Source organism: Vanessa tameamea, chromosome 20 (assembly GCF_037043105.1).
Source record: "Vanessa tameamea isolate UH-Manoa-2023 chromosome 20, ilVanTame1 primary haplotype, whole genome shotgun sequence".
Taxonomy (NCBI): Eukaryota; Metazoa; Arthropoda; class Insecta; order Lepidoptera; family Nymphalidae; genus Vanessa; species Vanessa tameamea.
The window spans coordinates 6794744-6821631 of NC_087328.1; the positions used below are offsets into that span (position 1 = coordinate 6794744).

The following is a 26888-nucleotide window of genomic DNA, read 5'->3' on the forward strand; positions in this document are numbered from 1 at the left end:
AAAAGACTATTTTAAAACACTCATTTTATTTGATATAACTTGAACATGATTTATCACACAAATAAGTAAACACGCGACAATATAATAAAAATTAAGTACTTCAAAGTAATCACATTTAAATTGCTTATTAGGGTCATAATAAAATAAATTATGAATAAAATACTGGTAAACAAAACCAAAATCACAGTTAAGCCTTACATTTTGACGAATGCATAATTTTGGAATGTCAACACATTTTTAAATGTCACCAATTCTTTCTTTCTTATTGCTTGATCATTTTCGCCAATTAATTAAATACTGAGAGTTCGCTCTTTCTCTTAATGCTACGAATAAATTTTAAAATATAAGCCTATATTAAAATCTAAAGCCAATCTTGTCATGACTATGCACTACTTAACATAGTTATTCTAAAACCTAGGTCTACTTTAAATCAATGATTTAAGTGTGACTGTGAAGTGTGACTATCTGATAAATACTCGGTTATTTACCTGCGTTAAAGACCCATACATAACAGAGACGCCAGACAATCTTATCTATTTATAATTATATAATAATGAAGCCCTTTTTCAAGGTAACTATTACGACTTTTTTCATTTCACTAATAAAACCCCACTGGGCTTCGATCAAAAGTGCGATTTTTACATTACTAGGCGGGTCAGTTACCTTTTACTTATTAACATTTCAAATATCTATCATAAAACAACTTAAATTATTTATTAAGTAAACAATACAATGCAGAAATGTTTGGTAATAAATGCTCTTAAGTTAAAAAAAAAAAACAAAGCAAAAAATATCAGGTTCCACCGAGATTTGAACTCGGATCGCTGGATTCAAAGTCCAGAGTGCTAACCATTACACCATGGAACCGATATTAGTTGATTCCAAATTTCCGAATACTTTTTGTATAATCTTTTGATTTTGAAAGTAAGTTAATAACAGTTGAATAAATAAACTACATCGGAAATTTTCGTCATTTAGAAAATATTTTCTCAGTAGAATTTGAGAATGTTTTTAAATTACTTAAATCTTTTAACACGGAGCATTAGCACGCTGAATTATGTATAATAATATATGTTATTATATATGTATATTTTTTGTTATAAACTTGAGAGTTTTTATATAAAAATATATTTAGGAAATTTCAAACGTTCTATAAATTTTAATTAATATGTTTTTGAGGATCAAAATGCGGCGTATATTTATATTATGCGCATTATTTAACTAGTAATTTATTCGTTGTATACGCATTTAAACTATAGTATGTATGAGTAATAAATACTTTTTAGTTGACTAATTATTAGTTATCTATCAAAATTTGTCATTAATTGATAAACGTTTAATAAATCGTAATTGTGATGAATAATTAGCATTCAATTTGTATTTATCCTACCTACAGTCTACACTGTAGTTTTATCGAGAGCAAGCAGTATTATTAAGCCATTTTATTTCTCTCAAGCAAGTTTAATCGACTCTTCTTCGTGTACGGGCCTTTCCCATGTATTTTTTTTTACTGTGCACAGGCGGTTTCTTCATTGTCAGGGATGTAGAGGTGATCAGAAGGGTCCAACTTTTGCCAGTGTAAAAACTTCGATTTAATTGTCACGGCCTCCTGAAATCATTAAAACGCTTTGATTAAACACTGGAAAAATAATAAAAAGTAACAAGATATATTTTGAATTAATTTATTTGTCTGTCAAATATTGCAATGTCAAGTGTGTTGAGAAAATTATATGACAAGCATTATTTCTGCTCTACCAATGTATAAATACGTATTAAAGTCCGAATCTTCGTTGTAGCATATAATTGTAGTAAAGAAAATACATAAATATTAAAGTAAAACTGTTAGAAGTAAAACGATTTTACTGAGATTAAAGTAAACATTCACTTGAATGTATTCCCTTACAAAACAATACAATCCGCTTTACAATAAAAACACTTGAAACCATACATACGAGTATTACGGAAATATAACTCGTTTTTTTTATAACTTGACTGAATAAATATCTTCATTTTTTATTAAATTAACTCTCCGATTCGCCCTCTATTCACTCACAATATTATGAAGATGACATATCAAGCGTACTTGGGTAGGTACCACTCTACTGGTAAAGTATTGTTGTGTTCCGGTTTGAAAAGTGAATGAGTCAGTGCCACTACAGGCATAAGGGACATAACAACTTAGCTATGTATAGCTTATAGCTAGTATACATTCGTACTTGCATGAAGGACAAACATCGAAGCTATGTATTATTTTTTTGAAGTCTGCTATTAATGTCAAAAACACTGTTAGTTGTTTAATAACTGAACTTGTTTTAGTGAAGTGTTATTTATAACTTACAAACGAACTATTTATGTAACCGTACTACAAAAACCTGATATAGTGTTTATAAATACGTTTCCTTTTTAATATGGTAATTCTAGACACTAGTCGAATGAGTTCCAGACAGAATATTTAAAAATATTTAAATTGATAGGTCTCTCTTCTCTACAAAATTAAATAAATGCACATTATGGATAATTCGAGAACATAGACAAATAAATTTTATTTTATTTAAATGTTAAGTATTGCGCACTAATAACAAATAAAAAGGGAAAGGTGTGTCTTTCGTATCATGATAAGAAATGATAATGATTCTGACTGTACGTTTACAGATAAAGTATTAAATCAATAGGTAATAAAACCTCATATTTACACTGTGAATAAGTACTTCGCAGTATTAACAATGATTTACTTATAAAGTAGCACAACATTTTCTATTTTTGTTCGACTACTGGAACACACAAGGGACCAGTTTTAAACGTAATCGTTGAGGTTAAGCCATTTTCCGATTCTACTAGGATAACGATCTAGTTGCGCTTCGGTGGAAATTGTATGGGAATAAAGTCTAGTTATAGTTATCGTTAGTATACGTTATATATCAAAATAAGTTGTTCTTAATTTGAATTAGTTACTATTCTTTGTTTTATTCTTTTGTATTGTTTTTTACATGACGTTTTGTAGAATCGATCTCCAATAGACGGAACAATTTTATTAGCAGAGCGATTTTGATGAAGCTTTCTGAATTTAAGCGCTAATGAATTTATATTTACAAACTGATACGTATTTCATCTCGCTACGTTTACACTAATTCATTGTAATACATAAATACATGTATATATGTTATATATTATAATGAAAGCAAGAAGGTGTCCGAATAAAGACTTTTTTGTGAACTCAAAGAATCGGATAAGTATTAAAAAGTGATAAAAGTAAGTTTAATTTAATTACATAAATTGATTATATTATTATTTGTCATTAGCAATATATATTTATTTTGACACACAAAAACAATCAAACTTGTATTTATAATTTTTGAATGTTTCTAAAAAAGATGATCATTTTTTTGTAGTAAGTAAATATAAAGTAAGTATATTAGAGACATAACAGTTTTTTCTTCCAAAAATTGCCTATAAATGCTGATACCATTTATGTAAATTTTTATTTATAAATCCAATCAATATAAATTTCAATGTAATTTTCTCTAAAACGGGGAAGTCAGAAACGAATCATAACATTCTTTCCATATGACGTCACATCCCTTGGGTCATTCATTTACCTTTCAACGAATCAATTAAAATGTTTTATAAACCACTGAACTAAACTTCACAAATAGAAAAAGCTTCACAAAGCGAAGTACAAAATCAAGTAAGCGGGCGGTGCGCTATATTTTAATCACGCTTGCAATTATAAATACAATTATTTTTTACTTAATTATTGGGCTAAATGTAAGTATGTAATGTAAAATGTTAACATATGTTTATATATAACTATTGATTACATTTAAAAAATATATTATATAGGTAGTTTATAATTATTTAAAAAACGTGTAAGTATTATTATTTTATTCAATTTTTATACCATTGATTGATGATTATTAGCTGCCGTATAATTGTACAAGTAAACAATGGAGTTGTAATCATTGTATCTAATAATAAGACGAATATGTATGTATTTGCGTTAAATAAAGCTCCTTGAGCTGTAAAGGCAACCGTGAGCGGTTTTACTGCGGATTAAAGGTCACGATAGAATGATGATTACGAAGAATCAGCGCCATTATAAACAGGAAGGTGTTCATATAAAGCTAATAGATCATTTGATCGAAAACCAAGATTAATAAAATTCAGATTAAACATTTGGTCAATGATAGGTCTATTCTTTATTGACAACAGTACCTATTTTATTTATATTTCTTAGATAAACATGTGAAAACAGCTCGCTAAAACACTGTTGAAGGAACATATAACAATTATTATACTGTTAATACGCCAATTTGAGCCATCATTCATAAACGTCGTTTATGTGTCACTTGTTTGAGATGGATAACGCATTGTCTATTTGCAATAAAAAGATCCTCCTGACGCAAACTTCGGTCACGGCGAATCTCAAGGACTAAAGAGACTTTTTGGTTTTAGTTTGTGTAAACGCTGTTGGCTTTACTGTCATTTCAAATTTCACCAGGCGTAAGGGCGAGTACTAGCCTCCGCCTTGAAATTTGAACCTTCTTACAGTTCAAGTGACGTCCATCCTGATTGCACCTCGGTTCAGGGCGTAATCGGTGGGATGTTTGGCTATAGTTATTTGCTGTACAGAAGATATGATTATATCTTCTGTATTATATTTATTTTTAAAGTGGATTCGAGTGTGCGTAAACACAAGTCTTATTATGTATTTCCCCACCCTCTTATAATTCAAAGGACGACAATTCGATAAAACGAGTGGAAGATCAGACAGCATGAATAACTTTACGAGTCTATCGAAGCTCGAGCGTGCAATCATCACCAGCTCTAGGTTATTTTTAATAGAAAAAAAAAACTGGTTTTGTAAAGGCTATCAAATCAAAATTAAATTACTAATACTATAAAACGAATGCAATAACTTACAATTTTCAAAGAAATAATTTAAATCGTAAATAAGTTAAGCGTACCAATTTACCTACATATAATCTTGGTAGATAACTTTACTACAAAATATATTATTATTTAAAAAAATAGGATAAAGTAATTTTTTTATAAATATTGATAAAGAGTAAATTGGTAAAACTATACTAGCCAAAATGATTTCTGATGTCGATGGCATTTTCGCGTATATTCTGATTGTACAAAATTACGTAACTCTTAAATAAGTAATAACTAGTTTACCGACTACGGCCTCGAAAATATTATCTCGGGTTGAACAAGTACTGAATTCAGTTGTTAATAATATTATTTTAAAAAATATTTACATTTACTCTTCTTAACCAAAGTCTAGACGACGTAACTTTGTTATAGCTTTTCCACGGATTATTTTGTCCTTCCTCATGCTGCATAAGTAGATGTGTAAATTGCTCAGTAAACCGTGTGTATATAAGATGAGTAATGACTTTTTACTGAGAGGATAATGAAAGTGTCACGTATTTTGTATGACTACGATATTAACTCAAGCAGGAATGCCTAACCTTTTTGGCTTCCATTCATCATCGGTCCATTTTAAATTCTTTACATTTGCATTAACGTTATAAAAAAGTACATTGTTATAAACATCGTAGATGTCAAATTTCGTCATTTGTCTTTGATAAGTTTAATGTAAGTCCATAAAGTAACTACCTATTGTTTTTTTTTTTAATTGTCCGAGACTCTATGGTCTCTATCTATATCCTCCCATTTAGCCACCTTACTGTCTTGGCATTTCTGTAGTCTTTACTCCTTAACCCATTTAAGCAAATGAGCCATAATGAGTAGTTCTAGTAACTAATTAATACACGGTTCGTCTCAATTCAAAATTACAGTTCAGTTAACGTCGAAATCATCAAATATAAATGTCGTCCAATGAATTAAATTTGGCTTCGATACAAACCAATGGACAATGTTGACAATGTTTAATTACTGATTATAAGTGAATTGACATAATTCGTATAATTAACATACATGAAGCAACATTAACGAAGACTACAGATTATGTAAAATATCTAAAAACAGTTGTACAGTGACGACATAGAATTGTAAAATATCGTTACACAAAATTGACATCTGCTGTACGTACTGCATTCAACATAGAAACAACTGTTATAACTAACAAGCTTCTTAATAATTTGATATTATTTGAAAAAATATTTAGAGAAATGTAGCGTCTTTGTACAAATAAGAGTTCTTATATTAAACATGTCAGTCTTCAGGAGAAAGTTCCTGCATAAATGCGGGTTTCTGCATAAAATAAAAATTGGCACAAGGTTTACGACTTGTCCTTCACGACCGAAAACGAAATTGGAAACAAATGAAACCGCTTACATATAATTTCGCAGCGCATAAATTAAAATCTACTACAGGAAAAACGATTACTTTTTAGAATAAGACTGTTTAAATTTACTTGTCACAAATGATGTTTGTAAAATATATTATTTTTGCTTCTGGCGTTGTTTTAATACCAATGAATTAATATACAAGAAACAAGCAAACCCAGGTCAATTAATTATACATACGCTTCAAACTTGCCAACTGCTAAATAGCCAAGGTAATAACATCCGAGTTATTTGAGGATTACAAACGGTAAAATACATTTTGTATAAGCAAATGTAAGTATTGACATATTATACTTAGTCATATCTAATAGTATCGTTGATATTGAAACTAAATTTGATTCTTAATCATCAACATTACCTTCTGGTCCGTGCAAACGACAATAACATCAACGATTATCATATATAAATGGTCTAATAAAAAAAGTGAAAATAATTAACAGTCAAAGAAGAATATAATAATTAATTGGAAAATTAATCGTAGTGACTAGAACAGGAAGCCGTTGACAAACAATATAAACTGGGTGATCCGAGATAAGCCATATTAAAATATCCTACAATTTAAAAATTTTAAAACTGTCGTATAAATTATTATCAAGACGATACTGTAGAGAATTTTATGATCTTCAACCTTAAAATTTATAGTTCGAAATGTCCAAAAAACAATAAATTTAAAATAAAACTGACAGGTGATGTTAACTCGCGTTCACGAAATTCAATGAGACCTTGGAAGAAGATTATTATACCACTATATACCATTACATAGGTTATTAATTATAATCCGTATCCTAGACTGGACTAATTAATAACACTCTACTTTTTTTTATATAAAATCGTCTTTACTCGACTAACGGAGCACGGATGACTTCAAAACGCGTTATCTACAATTCAATCTTATCTTCGTTGAATCACAAGGTAGAAACAACTAGATATCAGACAGCTATTTTAAGATATCTGTATACTATTAGACATATACTTTTTACCTAACTTCTAAAATAACCTTTATTAATATATTATAAATATTTAGCAATAATAGGGTAAGAAGTAGTATCTTAGAGTTGTAGAGATTACTAATAAAATATAGTAGGCAACTGCTAAGTATCAGTTCCGTATACTAAATATTCAATTTTCAAAATAATTTCTCACTGATAACGTGACTTTATAAAGTAGGTGATTGCAACTACGTGCCAAACATACGAAATGATGAGCATACTTCCTATAATATAAAGTGAATAATTATATTAACGAATAGATAAATTCAAACGTAATACTTCCTGGATCATTGTGCTTACGATGTAATACTTATTATTTATTACAATTTTTTTACGATACGAGAAGTACCAGCTCTTTGTTCGCGATAGGACCTTGGATAACGGTATTCTTTTTTGTCATACACCCCAATTCATAACAGTGTATATCACAGATAATTCTAATCACTACTTATTTAAAATTATCTAGATTTAAATACAATAAACAAGCAATAAACTTTGCCTCATTTTTATCGTTGGGAAATAAATAATTTCCACTACGCAGATTTACATCGACTACACAATAAGTACCACTTCGAAATAAATAATGATCTACGTGACGATTATTGCGTTTTTATCACATAGTGTTGATACAGAGTATTATCAAAGTAAAGCATAAAAATAAGATATAAAACAAAAAAAAAACCATCGAAGTTCATTTATTTATTTTTAAAGAGAAGATGCGAGGATCTTGTATCCGCCTTTCGATTTGTATATAACAATTATTTTACAATAAATAAATACTTTATCGACTTTTTAGTTTTGTTTTTATAGAAATTAATCCTATACTTATACTTACTAATATTATAAATGCGAAAGTAAGTCCGTCCGTCTGTTTGTTGCGCTTTCACGGGTAAACCTCTAAAACAATTTTAATGAAATACAATATGAAACAAGATTGAATCGCAAAGTCCTATCAAATCGCAAAGGGGGTAAAGATGAATGGTTTTAGGCAAGTTATTAAAAATATGAATTATATACTGTTCCGCGCCTGAGAAAAGACGAAAAGCCTTTGATCCTGCACCTGAATTCTCCAGTGGCCGCGTCGTAGGCCATTCCATCGAATTTTAAAATAAGATAGAACAATAGTTTATATGTGTGATAAAATATATCTAAAATATCTTCTGCCCAGGCGGCCAGACTTTATTGAGAATGGCGGTCTTGTCCGGAATCAACCAAGTCCACTTATATAATAATATAATAACTATAATTAGTCATTATTTTTATCTTTGTATTTTTGTTTAATAAAAACTACAGTAACACTGTGTTACAGTGTTACTGTAGTTTATACTAAACATTACACTGTTAAATTTATAACACAAATAGAAATATAGTATATGTTTGTGGTATTCTGCTCGCAAGGTGCAAGGTATTTCCTACGCTGGCTCGTATTTTACGATTAATTTATATACTGTATTAGAAGTACATTAAGTAATGTATAAACGCTAAAGTGTATTGGTTTCGCTTTCACATCTTAACTTCTCAGTATTTCAATTTTGCATACACGTTTTAAGTGATACAGAAAAGGGCATAATGTTCTTAGATATCTTATGTCCTAATACATATGTTGGCACTAAAACCCATCTAACCTACGGACAAAGCGGCCGAATTATAAATCGTATAAATGTTTTTAAATAGATTTCACGAACAGTACGAACGTAATTTTGTTGAATGCGGTATGCGTGAACGATTTCTAAATAATTCATTCGGCTAAATTAGAGGAAATCTTTTTTATAAATTGAAATAAACTATTTCCTTGCCGATTTTTAAGTAAGGGGCAATTTTTTAGGGTATAGTTTTCAATAAAATTTGCGTGAATACTAAATATGGCGATAGTTTTTTTTAGTCCCCCGAGAAGTTATTTCACAGAATAAGTAACTATAGTCAGTCTTCTAAGTAGGATGATTATAATAGACCCAGGCTATAATCGTCATCATTAAATATAGTATTTAGAATAATGTTTCTACCATTCTATATGATGTGTGCAAAACCAACAATGTCAATATTGTCTATCGTCTAACTAGGTCCTTATTCACTTATATGTCTAATACGCAACGCTTTAGCAACTTAATAAATCATAAAATTAAAAAATATTTACATATGCAGAATTATAACAAGAACAATATATAAATGTAATATTAGCGAGCCGAAATGATTCGGGTAGATCACTTAAGTAGGTAAAATTGGGGACTAGTGTTTATGTAATAAGAATAAAAGACCAATGTTACAATGTACTCCAATGAGATATGATATATATCCGATGGGGTACACGACAATTATATAAATTCATAATTGTAATGGAATGTTTTTACAAAAATAGAACTAGACTAAATATCATATTTATGCTAAATGATGTTCGCGGCAACTTGCGAAGTTTTTGTTTATTGTTACCTATTTAGATCTATAATCATAGTAGGTATTAAAAAGGATTCAAGGACAAACAGTATGACATATATTAAGATGAATGTGCTCCAGGAAATGTTAGTAGTGTAAAAACATACTTCTATTTTATATAGATATTTTACAATTCAGGAAGTATACCTTAACAAAAGACATTTAAAAATAAATAATTCTTTGTCGTGTGTCAAATGATGACAAAACAAAGGAAACTTAGCTAAGCTAATATGAAAACCTCATCACGTTACGTTATTGTTGTATTAAAATAACTACTTTTCAAGTTTTTAATTCAATATCAATGACACAATATTAATTTTAATGAAATACTTTACTAATCTATACCAGTATTATAAATGCTAAAGTAACTCTATCTGTCTGCTATGACGACCAAACTACTGAACCGAATTTGATGAAATTTAGTATGAATTAAAAAAACTTAATAACATTACTTTTTTTATAAAAATACCTAAATTCAAGATTTTTTTCAAAATTACGAAACTATCATAGGATATTTTATTTCAGGAATAATAAGATATCAATGTTAATGTTTGAATACATATATTCACAAACCGAAATCAAGTCGGCGAAGACGCGGGTACAGCTAGTCTATTATATGATTAAATTGCATTTAAAATTGAAGTTTTTAATGACTTAACCTAGAATCATTAATAGAATAAATCGATATATACATACTACGCACAATATATGTATGTCAATGACAGAATATATTACATTATTAATATTAGATTTCTCATAAAGTTTAAATCACAGATTTACTTTTAGATGTTGCTTTTAATGTTTAAAATAGTTTAGTACATATAATTAAGAAGTTTTTTTTTTGGTCAACATAATCAATTCATATCTTTTTTATATTTATTTTGTATTTAAGTAGTATTTGTTTATTTCGTAAATTTCGTAACACCATTTTTCCCTGGTAATAATTTCAGTGATCGGAAAGTTTGAAAATTTTACTTTCTTGAGTATATTATTAAATCCTTCTCTACACTATCAGCAGTTATAATAGACTTCAGCCTTGAATTTGATGTTTTACGAGGCTACTACTTTGTTATTAAATTACCTACTTATGTTTATATTATGATTATAAAACACTTAAGAAAAACTATTAATATGTATATAAAAATAGGTACAGAAAATCTTACTCAAACTCTACATTCAGGACTTTTTACTTCATAAGGACAATAATGTATTTCCTAATTAACTCCTATACATATTATTGTAACTTTTGTTTAAATTTCTAAATAGATTAAAAAACAATGTTATTACTTTTATTAGATTAAAAATATGCTTACCTTAGCAATTAACTTTCCATCATCTCCAATCAAAAATTCTTCTAGGCCAAAGACAAGAGGCGAAGCATTGCCCAGGTGGAAAATTCTAGACGAAGTCCCTCTAGTAACCCTGAACTCTATGGTCTTTGCCATTAAAACTTTGGTTATCATGTAAACTGATTTTTTGCCTTTTAAAGCTGAAAGTTAAACACTTCATTATGATAGACATAAGTATAATTAATATACTTACTACAAGAATCTTTATACATAATAATAATCATATTGAACTTTTTGTATATAAACAAAACTTTAAAAATGTAATATAAACATCAGATTAAGTATGCATGAATAATTATATACCTTAGAATAAAAATTAAAAAATAACATATCTAATTTGTGTTACCTTTGTTGTTTTCCACGTCCAAATAAATATTGTTAACAAAATCCTTGCCTTTGGGAATTATATCTTGTGAGAAATTTACCATAATGACTCTTACTTTATTTTTTATTGATTCATCTTGTAATGTTATCTGCAATTAATAAGTAGACTTGCTATATTTTTAAAGAAGTATTATTTTTAATGCTAATCAAGAATTACTTAAAGGCCTATCTCCAAAATATAAATCCTAAATGGTTTTCCCCTTTTCACTCAATTTATAAGCGACAGAAACCAATTTACTGGACAGAAAGGCTTAGTATTATTATTTTAAATGGTTTTCATTTATTCTCATCGCAGCAATGAATAATTAAATTATTTGTATGCAACAGATTCTTATTTGCATAGAAATATAGTTTAAGGTTAAGCGAAAATAGACTGACTCTATAGACATTGCATGCTCTACATATACATATACTTTACTGCGTAAAGTAGCCGCAAAACATATAAGTAAATAATGTCATGGTGTAATCCTTTCTTGACCCTTTGACCTTACAATTGACAATACTTAAGCAATACTAATTTACAGTTAATATAATCCAATTTTAAACAATACCTTAACGCTTTCATGTGGAAACTTGAAGTCGGTTTCGTGAAAGTCTCCTTGATCCAGCAGTTCTACGTATTCGGGAGATGATTTCTCCCTATTTATATTCTTCTTTAATTGTCCGAGTGGCGTGAACTTTTTACCGTTTATTTCTTTTTCGTTTGGTACAAACAGAGACGTGACATTATACAGATCGGCTTCGGTAATATGCGGAATACAAACGAGCTGGCTGCTACCAATTTCGATCTCGATTTCATCTCTAATAAATGGCCAAGCATCTTCCAGTTTGAGTGACTTTAAATTTTCCAAACTCACATCTTTACGAATCTCATGAGAATACAGAGATCTAACAACCACTTTTAGTTTTTTCGGCATTTTGTTTAACCTTGAATTATAGAAATATGTATACTCCACAGTGATGTCAACAGTAGACTAACTTTTTTTAAAGTGTGAGTAGTGTGGCTCTGCGAGTCGCAAGTTGCGAGTTGCGACGGAAGATGTAGGGAATGAGCAGTTTCTTCTATTGATTCATGGTAAGCGTAAAAGAGATAGCAAATAAATGTTTCCATATCATATATTAAAATTGCCCAGAAGATTGTTATTCGAAATAAAGAGATGAAGAAAATTCCAATTTGTTGTTCAAAACATATATATCAGCGTTTCATTTAAATGTAAGAAAAATAAAATTAGCAAAAAATACTTTTTTTTTTCTATTATTATACGTATCATTATAATATAATATTGTCATAAGTTGTAATAATAGATGAAACAATTTTCATAATTGAGTGATATTATTTGCATAAAATTTTATATGTCAACTTTATTTTTGAAGAAATACTAATAAAAGTTAATAATTCATTTTCTTTAAGGAATTTACTGTTTAAAACATTAAGGGTAATATAAAAATAGGACAACCCTATTCAAAGTTACGTCACGCAGAGGTCACGTACGTTTCACGCTACTACCGTCTGTCTGTTGCATGACTGTTTTTTACCCGTGTCACCTAATGCACGTTTTTAAGCTCTGTCATTAATTCATGACTACATATTCGCTTGATTTTTCACTTTTTTGTTGGGTAATGTCTGCGTCATTTTTTACAGTCATAGTCGGAGATTAATATGGTTTGTTTCAAATTTTCATACGCATGATACACATTGATTAATTACACTACTACTTTTATATTTTTATTCGTGCCTCTTAAGGTAAAAATACACACAATAAAAAAATTACGAATTTGTAGTCTATAAATTTTAGTTTGCCAGTGGTTTTTACTTACGTCTAAAATTCTAAACGTCTAAAAATGTAGTCTCTCTTTAAATATGTGTACAGCATAAGAAAATAATGAAATGCACAGATTTGATGTGTCTTTTTTTAATATTATTTCTAGTAGTGAACAAATTAAAGTAAAAAAATAGTATATGTAATAATAGGTACGTATTTTGTTATATAAGATTAAAAGTTTTTATTGGTTTGACAACTAAATTGTTATCAAAGCAAAAAAATGTTCATTGAAAATAGTTGCCGGAATTGAGTTCATATATAGAGAAATTTGACTCTGAATTAATATTTTTTGTACATAAAAAACACCGAAAGAGGAATGGATATGTATTGTATCCTGTACACTAAAATGAGAGAAATAAAATAATCCACAATATTGTTAATAAATATATTTAAAAGCTATTAGATTAAACAATAGTAGAATTATACATGATTTTTGAGATTTCATTTTATTAAGAGAGCTTTTATATTAAAACAATTTGTGAGTGGAATGTATATTAAAGTGTATTATTGTAATATAGAAGAATGTTAATTGGTCTTAAACATTTTTAAGCTATAAATATATCTATCTAATTTAACTATAGGATTTTAATGCATCGATAAAGGTATTTTACACTAAAGCATAGTCACAAAAATGTTCTAGAAGAAAATAAAAATATAATTACAAAGTTAATATAAATATAGTGTTACTTAAACAATTACCCTATTTTATACAAATTTTCAATTTATAATAGCACTGCTTTTAAAAACAAAGCCTTTTTCAGCACCACACACACTGTAGCTTTTTAATATTGGCAGCATTGTCAAGCTGGTAAGTGCCACATTTACAACTAGGTGAATAACATTAGCCGAGATGAAAAAGGAAAATGTTATCTTACAGGTAAAATTCACTGGTAGCTCATTTCTTTTTTTGTTGTATTTTTTCTTTTCAATTTTCTTTTTTTTATAAGTTTACTTTAAATAAAATAAAAATATTATTAAAATATCAAATGAATAATTATTTATCCCAATTATTATAAAGGTTTAATTCTGTAAGCATTTTCCTTCTCAGTCTTTCTATATACCAAGGCAAATAATTAGTGCCAGATTAATAATTTACTTTTTATGCACATTTGGTGTAGTAGACTGAAATACTGATGATGCAGACATTAAATTTTCTATGTATTGGCCTAAAACCTGGTTTTCCGAACGTAATTTCAAATTTTCTTCTTTCACTGAATCAACTCTTTGTGACAAATCTGTAAACAGTGTAAAATTATTTTATTAACTTCACTACATAATACTTAACATATTTTTATGAAAATATACTATTAACCAAACACGGTTTGCAAGGACATTTGCGAATAATGAAAAGACCTAATTTTGAGAACTATTTAGTAAGACAGGAATACAAATATAAAAAGGCAAAACACAAAAGTTTTGTTTTATTGTTAATGTTTAACGACCGTGACGATGTTAAAAATAAATCTAAAAATTACCATCCAATGTATTTTGAAGTTCTAAGACTTGCGATATCAGCCGTGCTTTTTCTTCTTGTTCATCGATTCCAGAGTCTGGCTCAAAACTACCAGGGCCATTTAATCCAGGGCTCGAAGATCCGGTGTAGGAGCTAGGTAGAGAGTCCATAGACCTACCGTGATCCAAGCGATTATTATCGACATCATCTGAAATTATTACTTGTGGGTCATCATCAGCTAAAGGGATATTGTCATCATTACACTTTTGCATTAACGAAGACATTTCTGGTTGTTACAGGCTACAACGAGCATAAATTAAGGTCACAGTAATAATCGATAAAATGTTTGGATTATTACTTTGACAACACAAGAACCTACTTGTATCTTTGACAGATGTCATTCCTTTTTTTAAGTTCACTCTATATTTTATTTAAAAAATAAAGTGTAAATATAACGTAACCTTACTTAAAAATAATAACTCAAATATAACAAATATATCAAATAATTTGATCACAAATATTAAATTAGATAGCATTTATACAAAAATATAGGCAATTATAATCATAATATTTCATATATCTACTTTATATATTTTTATCTTTCACCTGTTTTATTTAAGATTCGCTTTTTTTTATTTTTTTTTAATCTATCTAAATTCTACTCTGTTTTTATAATTTCCATTCAAACTTCAAATCATATTGAAATGTCAAATCCATCTTGAACCAAAAATGTTTATTTAATATTTAAGCATTCATTTTATTTAATTGTAACGTGCTCAGAGTTAATTTTATTTAAAAATATCGTTACAATTAACATTATACTAAGTAAAATGTCAATAGTTATACGAAAGTCAACTATAGATATACTATGTGCGGCGAAATGGATCGCCAGAAGAGGTTAGAACCATTTTTAATTCAAACAATAATTTCGAATTGTGTAATAATTATTTATTTTTATGATACCTTTAGCATTGGATAAAAACGCAACAGTTATTCAGTTAGTTCAGAAAAGATTTTAACTATGAAAAATAAATTATTTATATTTGTTTTCAAATTATAATTTGAATGATTTCAATATAATAATATCAATAAATGTTTATAGCGATTTTGCTTAAATTACAGATTGTCGAGCTTTATCATCAGTGCCAGAAAAGGTAGATATTGGTGAAGAAGTAAAAGAAAAAGTGCCAGGACATAAGCCCCGAGCTCATAATCCTCTACTTGAGTACAGGCATGTTTATCCTGAATTTCTCCCAGACCCAAATCCGAAATGGAGGAACAGCCTCCGTGAAAAGATGGAACGAGCAGATATGTTGAAGAGAAGAAGTCAGATTGATATACCAGAATTTTATGTTGGTTAGTGTGTTCTTATATTCACAGATTACCTGCCTGCTGTGAAAATTAATAATGTATTGTTTCAATCTAAATTAGTTATATAAAACTTTGAAAATAATATTAAAAATCTGCTTTTTGGTACAAATAGATTAAATTTGTTTAATATTATACTGTAATCTTTGGCAACTTTCATAAATATTTTTGATTCCAGGTTCTATTGTAGCTGTGACAATATCCGACCCACATGCTCAGGGAAAAACAAATCGCTTTGTGGGTATATGCATTGATCGTAAAGGCAGTGGTCTCAGAGCTGAATTTATATTGAGAAATGTTATTGATCATCAAGGAGTTGAGGTAAAGTTGAAATATAACAATATGATGGATATTCAATTTTTTATTTTCAAATTATTAAATATATTATGATTAAAAGAAATAAGAATTTAATTAAATCTTTTCAATTTAGATTCAATTCATGTCTTTTTTATTGCATTATATTTATTTAAACTGGTTGTCCTGTATTGTTTTTAATCTTTAATGAATATTTTAGGTTAGATATGAATTGTATGATCCAACAATTCAATTGATACAAGTACTTCGATTGGAGAAGAGGCTTGATGATAAATTGTATTATTTGAGAGATGCATTGCCTGAGTACTGCACATTTCCATTAGATATGGATCCAGAGATTCTTCCTGAAGGTACACCTGTGCCTCTTAATCCTGTCCAGGTGAATAACTAACATTATTAAGTACATAATTAATTTTTTTTTTTTACTATACAAATAACATGCTAATTATACAAATTGTTAAACAAAAATTTGATATTGTTAATTCAGTCTATGATAAAAGAGTTGTTATACTTATCAATTAAATTATGTGAATAAATGTTAAACTATACATTTTGTGGACACCAATGGCACAATATGGTTGAGCACAAATACCTTCTGAAAAATGTTAATACTTGATGTTTAGGCAGGTATATTCATACAAAGATTTCAACAATACAGTATATTTAGTTAAAGATTGATTAATTTTCATGAAGGTGAAATTAAAACCAAGGCCTTGGCTCGAGCGTTGGGAAAGACAAGAATTAAAAGGAGTCTCAAATATTGAAGAACACTTGAAAGAAAAAGACAGAGTTCGAAGAGAACTGAGGAAGACACCTTGGGAAAAATATGATTTGATGAAACAGTACAGGTATTATTAACTTAAGTGAATCTTAAAAAACTTTCACTGTGAAAATTATACTTAATTTTAAATATTTTTCATGGTTATCACATTTTGAAAATAGTAGTGTGGTAGTGGCTAATAATAAAAATGTGATTTTTCTTTTCTAGGAAAACAATTCCAGCTGAAGATCAGTCAGAGATTTGGAATGAAGTCTACAACCAGTTACAACAAATGAGAGTCTCTCGTAAAAAGATGTCGAGAAAACGTACATTCGCCACACCCAAAACCCAACTTGCTTAGCTTATTTCATATAAATTTAATAAATTAGTCCATACATAGTAATACTGCATTTTGTTTTATTTAGCCAAGAATGATAATTTTATTACTGTTAAGTTTACCTATGATACTGTCTGTCGGATTGTCTGTTCCTCTTTCTCGGCCAAACCGCTTAACCGAATTCAATGAAATTCAGTATGAAACAAACTTGTAGTCTAAGGAAAGATATAGGCTACTTTTCTATGCGATTACCTTAGCGAAGTCGCGGTCGACAACTAGTAATATGTATATAAATAACAAAATATTTGTATACGATTTTGTTAAATAAGCATTAACCATAAAAAATAAAAATATGTCACTGCTCTAAAAAAATAGATCTCATCCATTACTCATTACTCAACATATATAATCAACAAAAACTTTCAGACTCTAACAACAAGCAGAGTGTTGTCGATAGATGGCAGCAGAATTTAACTTTTACAACATATGTTAGAACAGATTATAAAGTAAAATGTACAACAGACACAAAACTGTTCTTTATGCTACTTATACGACACGACTGACGACTTATCGTGATCAATATTTTGTATGAACTTCCTATATAAAATTAAAAACAATTTATTGTTTTGTATCTCAGTAATTATTTTTTACTAAAATAATCACTCTTACATAATATAAATAACTATTTCCTTCTTTACATACTTATTCAGAAATGATATCGTTGGCTATAAAGTGATCGTAAAAGTGCAATCTATGCGTACGGTACGGGCGGTTCACGAAATAATTTGATTTCTTATTATTTAAATAAATGTTAACATAATATAGTGCATTTTAAGTTACTCTACTCGTAGAAACTTATCTAATAGTGTGTATATTAAGTTCCTAATGTTTAAAGTTTCCTGTATAAGTTTTCGTGTTGATATTCGTATTGCATTGCACTACACCTGTCGCCGGGTAAGTACTTGTTTTATTGCAATTCTGAATAAATATAAAGCTTAAACTAAAGTTATATATAGCTCTGCTGTGGAAGTGATACCGTTCCTTTTCATTCTTTATGTCATATAAAGTTTACTCAAAAGCAATTGATAAAATAAATGGGTTGCATGTAACAAATTGCAAGTGCATTTTGTCCAACCTTGATTTATTGATTTGCGTGTATACAATTGAGTATTTACTATGATTATGTTTCTGTCTGCCCTCTTTGTTTGTTCAATGTCTAAATTTTCAATTGATGAATATATAGTCTCTACTATCAAAACTGCAATCAACATTCAATTTATTATTAAATAAAGTTGCTGGATTGTTGATTTTATAGAATATTATTATATTTATTTAAAAGCAATAATCAAAATATTAGGTTAGAGTAATTGATATTTTCTGTGCTTTTATATACAATAATATCAATGATATACAATTATTAACTATTGTATATTAAGAGTTTTTTTTTATTTTTAACATTATAATTTTGAAGGCTTCATTTGATGTAATCTGTATCATAAAACAACAGTTACATGTTGTTGTTGTCTAACATAATTACAGAATAGTGATCATTATGGAACCACTGACTTGTTAATTTTTAGATTGACTTTGAATGAGTAGATTTTTGAATATTTAAACATATTGTTGTCAGAAGTAATTCAATAGCAAGATTTATTTTAGGAAACATTATTCATAGAAATAATTAATGAAATGTGTGATTGTTTAGTACACATGCGTGTTTTACATTTGTAAATTTATTTATTATTTCATGGACTGCAATTTTTTTATAAAAATGTACCTCATATTTATAGAAAACTTCTGTACTTAATTTATTCTTTTCAAATTGCAATTTATAATATTTCTTTTAATTTTTTTTACAATGGATTAGCGAGTTAACTCAAAGACAAAATGTTTCTGTGAGGTCTGTATAATTTTGTATTTCACACTATGCTATTTAAGTAAATTTATTCATATATTTCTGGTCTGAGTTAGTGTTATGTTAGGTTCTTAGTTATATAGGTTATTTGAGAATTATTTCTCAAAAATTAAATTTTATTATTACAAAGATCAAGTTTGATTCAAGTTGTATGACAGTAGTATATGTTGAATTGTAAACATTATTATTGTAAGATTTTAAATTAACATGGTTATTTTTATTACTAACAGTATTAAATACTGTTAGTAATTATTATTGTATTCTAACAATAAAAAAAACAGTACAGTGGTTGTTAAAATTACACCAGAAACCCTAAACTAGAATAACCTTTGACTTGTGCTATAGTATTCCTGTATGTAAAAAGTAAACAAATAACTAGAAAAAATAATAATAATGAGGTTAATGACAGGTGACAGCCAACATCTATATTCACTTTAACTTTAACCACTGAACCAAATTTAATAAAATTTGCTATGAAGCAAGCTTGAAGCTCAAGGATGGACATGGTTCTTTAGGCATAAAACCATCAGGTTTCCAGCCATTTGCCCTGAGGGCATACCCCTAAAACACGAGTGAAGCACCAGCAGGCCACAACTAGTATTTATATATTGTACTCTTCAGTGGTTTGACCATGAAACAGTAATAGACAAATAGAGTTTACTTTGCATTAAAATATTGGCATAGACTATGCTATAAATTTGAAACTACCACTCTTAGATCTAGTCTCACATTATAAAATATATATATATTTTTTTTTCGACTTTGACTGAAATTAGACCTAACTTAAGACTAAATACATAAACACCACTTTCATTCACATAATTATGTTTGAAATGCTATCTGTAATCCGTATCCGTATGTTTTGGTTTTTAGTTTGTGATTTTTAACTTACTTATGTTTTTTGTAAACTAAAATAGAAACACGTGTGTAGGAGGTCATTGCCCGATAATCCCCATAGCCCCCAACAACCTACAATTTCCTACGTTGTGTCAATTCCCTTGTGGAACTACACTTCCATGCCTTTAAACTTATTTGCATAACTACCAACAATTCTATTTCAATACATAATTAAGTCGTAATTAAATGTATTATAAATGTTGCCTTACAAAGTGTCATTGATACGAACACTTGTCTTGGAACAAGTTTTTGATAAGTGGTACGCAATATAAATTGATTGACTAGTTTCAAACTATCCTTATCCTTTTAGCTTTATCTAGTGAAGTCCTTGTCCAGCTGTGGGATATTTACGGTTTATTAGTTTCTGTACTGTTATGTTCTTGTTTAAGCATTAACATCAAAGTTTACGATTAATTTAAATTATTTATATGATATTCACGATAAGAGTTAGAAAAAAAACGTTTTACCCAAATTAAATTAATCCACCTACTAGCGAAATGCATTGCAAATATAATTTATACATGATGTATTAATTTAAAATAAAACTATAAATCTTATTATTTATTTTGAAACGAACTGAAGAAAAAAATCAAAATGAATATACCGTCGTAAAATGTTTATCGTATGTGCTCAACCTATCAGCGCGTGCTTTATCTAGCTTTCGAAACCGGATGACAATAAAACAAGCGCAAGATTGAGTGATGTTAGTAAAATATAGAGTTTCGTTGGCCTTAGTTTAAGTTGACGAGAAATAATATTACTGTTCGTTCATTAACCGAGAGATATAACACATACATATAACAATATTAAAACACTCTTCGACAAGGGAGTGCGTATTACATTAATTTTGAAATTGCTGCTATTTTTTGTTTTATATTCACATTTTATACAAAAATTAAGATAGCGATACACTATAAATACTCAAGTGACAACCTGTTATAGTTAACACACAAAACTGTCATTATCATATGTTTCGTTTCTTGGAAATGATAATAATATGGAGTTTAATCTCATATCCTTCATATGTTAACGTGTCAAATTTCTCAGATTATGTGCAGGGTTTTTCACGTGTAATTAGATAATTTAGAATCAATAAAACGTTGATTTTCTATATTTGAAATCGCGGTCTGTCCTTACGATCAAAGTATCTGTGATTACAGTTCAATTTTTTTCAATAGTTTTATTAGTTATGCGTAAGTAACAATAAGCACGAAAATCCAGATACGATTAAACTATAAAAGTCGTTACTATATACGTTATTACAGTTTCTATTATCTTGTGATATAGCGCTAGTTTTATATTTGGCATACTTCTTATGGGTTACGAAACTTACAACTTGAGTGTAAAATATAGAAGCTTGTCTATAAAGTCACTTCTGAATCCTCTGTTAATTCTGGAATCGATTGATCTAAAAATAAGAGTGAAGACGTTTCTTAAAGTGAATTATTTATAGACAAACTTTGGACGCGTTACTATTTCATCAACTTGAACGCATCATCATGTTGTAATATATTTTATTTAGCTATAAATCAAAGAAATTGTGTATTGAAAGTTTTAGTATTTGTATGTCTGGTATCATTACACTAATTACTATAAATAAATTGGACAATGACTAATTATACATTTTTTTTTAGTGTATGTAGATGGACGGACATTTGGCCAAAAATACTGGCGCTGCAAGAAAATATTAACCATTTCTACTGCGCTCATCACTAATGCGCCACCAACCTTGTTACACTAATCCACTAACCCGGAGTGCAAAAATACTAAGTATTGCTGTTTGACGGTAGAATATCTGATGAGTGGGAGGTACCTATCCAAACGTGCTTACTTGCACAAAACCCTACCACAAATAAACTACAGTCACACCTTAAATTGAATTAAGGTATTTAATAATACATAAAAAAAAATATATATTTTGACTAATAAAACGAATCAAATTTATTATAATAGAAGATTCCGAAATGATAATCAGTAAGGTGGAAATTGTTAAATATTAAATTGGAAATTTGACTGTATACTTTATACTTATTTAAGATTATACTACCAGTTAAGTTACGTAAAAGATTGTAAAAAAGTTCTACGACTTCTTTCTATGGCTGTTATTCAAACATTGCCTAAATTTTATTATCTTGAACCACATTTTTTATCTCTATTATCATTTAGATAACTTTGCAAACAGTAAACATAGTTAGATGGTTATAGTTATAATAGAAAAGAAAGTGCCGTACGTGAAAGATGACCAGGTTAAAATATACGAAAATATTATTTGATACACTGTTTTTTATGAATATTGCTCAAAGATGCAGAAAGCACGAAAGTATGGAAACATATTAATGAAAGTATTTTGAATCAGATCAACAGCCTAAACTAATAGTGACTTCCTGTTTGACTGTTTGTATTTTTTATTTATTAAAAAAAAAAAAAAACTTTTTGAAGCTTAAGGAAATAGCTCGTAAAAATCTCTATTGCTCAAAAAAATCGCGGCAATATTTATTTTATTTTGATTAATTAAATACAATTCATTCCATATTAGGTTTTTGTTATCTTAAAAATATTATAAATGCAAAAGTTTGGATGGATGGATGTTTGTTTCTCAGTCACAGCACTGAGATAGTTAGTCTGGAATAGAATATAGGTTACTTTTCATCCTTAAAACCTGTAAACCCTTTCCTAATACGGAGGTGAAGCAGCGAGCAGAAAGTATAAATATTTTATGTTGTATTAAATTTTCCACGCCATGATAGCGTTTCTCGAAGGATAAGTATCCGTTCCTATCATTTCGTTACGTAGAGATATAAAATCAGCACCAACGGTTTCTCATTACTGCTAGAAGTAACGGTCCCGCCGTTAATTGCTAGTTATACGCCGAGTGTAATAATAAGCAATATACTAGGTAAAATAAAGTAAGAACGCTGTATAAGTTTGATCGACCATAGATGTATCGAACGTAAAATTAATAGTCATCGCTGTTGCAACCAAAACAAAGAAATAAGCAAGTAATTATGATAAAGAATGCGTGTTAAACAAAAGGTTCATCTCTGTTCAATCAATAAAACGTTGACTCATGTTAGCTGTGAAGGGCTATTGCTGTAATTGCTGCACGCAATGTCGTGTGGGGTCTCAGACTTCGCTTCGTCTTCATTGCCTGTGATGTCTTTATACTTACTACTTCCTATTGATCGATGTTAATCTATTCTCGCTATATGAAAGAGATAGTGTTGCTTCTGTGATGAAACGTTGATGATTTTTTTTTTATGCCGGACTGCCAAATAGGCCACCTGATGGTAAGTGGTAATTTTTTTTATAACCATTCTTTGCCGCCACCTTAGCGCCATCAACCTTGAGATTTGCGATGTTATATCCCTTATGCCTGTAGTTACACTGGCTCACTCACTCTTCAAAGATGAACAGAAGGGTACTAAGTATTGCTGCTTGACGGTAGAATATATAATGATTGAGTGAATATATATAACTAACCCTGACGGGTTTGCGCAAAGACATACCAACAATAGTGATTAAGTTGCAATATAATTGATTTATATTTGCTTTTCATTGGTGTAAATGGACCGCTTTGTGCAGTCTCTATTCCCTAAGGAGACTGCACCTGTGTTTGCGCGCACACTTGTGCACTATAATAATATGTTCTGAGTAGTTTTTTAGTCTCCTTTGAGTTTAGCCGCCGTGGTCGAAATCGGCCTGGACAATATATTATTTTTTTGCATAATGCAAAATTTCCTTAATGTTTTTCTTTAAAGTCACGTCATATTAAGTATATTACATAAAACAGTTAATACGTATATAATATAAATGTAAGAAAATTTTCAATGTCGTGTAAAATTAATTTACTACAAGATACAAGTATGATTAAACTGTACAACGCCCTTTAGTAACACTTAACGCAATGAAAATCTCGCAATAATTCTATACAAGAACATCCCACTATTTGAGATTGAACTTTATCCAAGGGCACGGGAATATGCTGAGCGTGTACAAATTGTTTGTTTGTATATTTGTATTATTGATGATGGTATTTACTCGCAACCGGCTTGTTTGTTTACTATTGTTTGAATTGAATCGAACTGAAATCTATCTTGCTTTGTAGATATATCAAAATTAAATATATTGCAATTTTCTCTTGCTTTACACTAGCAAATTGATTGAACATGAGTAACCTGCTGTTCAATTCTTGCTTTTATTTATCATATTACTTTTCTGAAAGTCGTGAATAAGATTATAAAAAACACTATAAATTAGAGTTTTTAATTAGAATACGAAACCATTTTCGTAGTTTTAATATCATTAAGCTTGTGTGACGTATAAAAGCTTATTTACCAAATTCATGCGCGTTGCGGGTCGCTTGTCATCGCATGTCTATGCGTTATAAATATTTCGTGACATTAGGGTTCGATTTTTACAGAGGGGTAACTCATTCCCTAAAGGTGTTTTGAGCGCTATTATTCAACTGTACTTACGCTATATTTATATTGAGACGTCCCACTGCGAATAAAAATACGGTCTTTTTGTTTTAGCATTTTCACTTTTATTTAAAAAAAATAAAATAAGTTTTGTTAAAAATCTTCTGTATTTGAATTATGACTATTAGTATTATTAGAACTAGTACATTTTTGTTCCCATTTGGAAATAAATTAATTAGCACAATATAAAATATTAACGGCTCAGATCTGACAAGTGTGGAAAATATTGTTTTATAAACTATATAAATATCTTGTTGTTAGTCGCAATGTCGGTGTTTTTCAAACATTTTGTTCGCAATGTTTCGTTTCGATGTCATCGCAATCTGACATATCTCTCGTTTTTCCGGCTTTCTAGAGAACTCCTTTAAAGGCGCTGCAGGCTATTTCTATGCAAATCATAAGAATCACGAATGCTGATCTGATGTTCACTTATATGGTATTTTTAAGATTATCGTTTAATGTAAAAAAATAATTATTATTGACATATATAGAGTTAATGAATAATTATACCTAATATATTCATAATATATTGAAAATGTAATCAAATATCTTTGATTCATTTATAATCAATTTAGTCTTATTGTACAATATGCTCTTACTTAATTTAAGTCGATGTTCTACATTAATATGTCATTGGTGTTGTCTTGTATATCTTTTATTTGAGATCCGTATTAAAGAAATATTATTACATATTAAAATATAAATTATATTTTAAATAATTTTATCTAAGATTTGGCTTAAGACTGACTGAGACAAGCAAATAGGAAACCCTTTTATGTTTAATTTAAATTTATAAACAATATATAAGTTTTGACACATTAAAAAAAATTAAAAAAATGTTACAATATTTGTACAAATACATCCATAAAACTGTTCACAATAAAAGTTTAGTGGGTAATGAACGTGGCTGGTTTGTATATACTATTAAGTTGGAGTTTTCTTATTATTCAAAATCCCTTCACAACTACTTTTACGAATGCAGAGATTTCTCAATTTTCCAATTAGTCAAGGTGACGTGCGAATCAATTGATACTTCCCATGACGAAACCGAAGATGAAATTCAATATTTGTCCAATTTAGAAACACCGTCAAAATACTGAATCAGTGAACTAGAAACTTATAAGTATACGTATAATATCTTTAATGAGATCGTGTATGCTCTTCTGTTGTATTTGTAAAAGTTGAGAAATAATTTAAATAAAAAATATGATTTTTAAAATTACCATGCGCTTTTTGTTCATTATTTCCATCATGACTGTTTGCATGTTTCCGGTTAAGAAACGTATGAGATATCATTTAATTTATTTAATATTACTTAAATAATGAACCCATAAGTTCCCCTTTGGTGGCCTGGCTTAAATCTATGGTCGGACCCCGTGTTCATGTTACTCCTGTGCATCTGAAATCAGGTAAAGTTGTTGGTCCTGCGTTCGTTTGTATCAAATGGTTGTTCAATGCGATGAGAGCGATCACTAGTGAGTATACCAGTGTGACCCGCATTTATTCTCTGTAATATTATTAATTAGATTAGTTATAACATTTTATTCTGTAAAGTAAAATGTTCGCAAGAGAAACTCGACTCAGTATTTTCGTATTTAATATGCAATGGAGTATGATAGGCAACTGTCTAAGGTATCAAAGAAATATAAAAGACTTACTAAGTAAAAAAAAACTATTTTCTGCAATATTAGTTTTCAAGTTAACAACGTTAATATAGTTGTATAAAGTAGTTCAGTAACGATGTAATTGTATCATACTTATGCTATTAGGTAATTTCGTATCGTGGACGACAACACAGGCGACCTCTAGTCTCTGTGGTTTTTTACTTAGAATTTTACAATCGCATGACGTGCCTCCGCGGGAGTCTCATAAATTTGGTACCTATTTGAATTGTTTATTTTGTAAAATTACGTGACTGTATTTAAATTTAATGTATCAAATTGCGCCGTTTTATAACAAATATTGCATTGTCTTTTAGTTAGATATTCGATCGCATTGCGCGTGATTACTTAACAATATGTTATTAACATGTTGTATCAAAATGTGATTATCATAACATTCGTCTGTACCAATGGA

At 28.9% G+C, this 26888-nt stretch overlaps 4 protein-coding genes and 1 non-coding gene across 6 annotated transcripts in view; 2 read left to right on the forward strand and 3 right to left on the reverse strand.

Annotated features, from left to right (window-relative positions):
- Nucleotides 1–9: 9 nt before the first annotated feature.
- On the reverse strand, nucleotides 10–12473 carry LOC113401688 (uncharacterized). Of its 2 annotated transcripts, none has more exons than XM_026641700.2 (4): nucleotides 12018–12473; nucleotides 11429–11555; nucleotides 11047–11222; nucleotides 10–1609 (listed from the first exon to the last, which is right to left on the reverse strand). In XM_026641700.2, exons 1-4 carry the CDS (start codon nucleotides 12381–12383, stop codon nucleotides 1508–1510), a joined length of 771 nt encoding a protein of 256 aa, XP_026497485.1. In that variant the 5' UTR covers nucleotides 12384–12473; the 3' UTR covers nucleotides 10–1507. The 2 variants fall into 2 exon arrangements, with proteins under 2 accessions (XP_026497485.1, XP_064074069.1); XM_064217999.1 differs by lacking the exon at nucleotides 10–1609 and adding an exon at nucleotides 8106–8200.
- On the reverse strand, nucleotides 796–867 carry Trnaq-uug (transfer RNA glutamine (anticodon UUG)). Its single transcript has one exon. It is a non-coding gene; the product is annotated as a tRNA-Gln (tRNA).
- A 1187-nt stretch (nucleotides 12474–13660) lies between the features above and the next one.
- Nucleotides 13661–15125, reverse strand: LOC113401691 (short coiled-coil protein B). The gene is made up of 2 exons (XM_026641705.2): nucleotides 14765–15125; nucleotides 13661–14524 (listed from the first exon to the last, which is right to left on the reverse strand). Exons 1-2 carry the CDS (start codon nucleotides 15024–15026, stop codon nucleotides 14382–14384), a joined length of 405 nt encoding a protein of 134 aa, XP_026497490.1. The 5' UTR covers nucleotides 15027–15125; the 3' UTR covers nucleotides 13661–14381.
- A 244-nt stretch (nucleotides 15126–15369) lies between these two features.
- LOC113401687 (large ribosomal subunit protein bL19m) lies at nucleotides 15370–17586 on the forward strand. Its single transcript, XM_026641699.2, has 6 exons — nucleotides 15370–15639; nucleotides 15865–16098; nucleotides 16289–16431; nucleotides 16625–16804; nucleotides 17119–17273; nucleotides 17414–17586. Exons 1-6 carry the CDS (start codon nucleotides 15573–15575, stop codon nucleotides 17544–17546), a joined length of 912 nt encoding a protein of 303 aa, XP_026497484.1. The 5' UTR covers nucleotides 15370–15572; the 3' UTR covers nucleotides 17547–17586.
- Nucleotides 17587–18254: 668 nt separating this feature from the next.
- LOC113401567 (klarsicht protein) overlaps nucleotides 18255–26888 on the forward strand; it is a 227197-nt gene continuing 218563 nt past the window's right edge. Inside the window, exon 1 of the mRNA XM_026641527.2 lies at nucleotides 18255–18476. The gene's annotated coding sequence lies outside the window, so the exon portion shown is untranslated. The remainder of the gene's footprint in view (nucleotides 18477–26888) is intronic.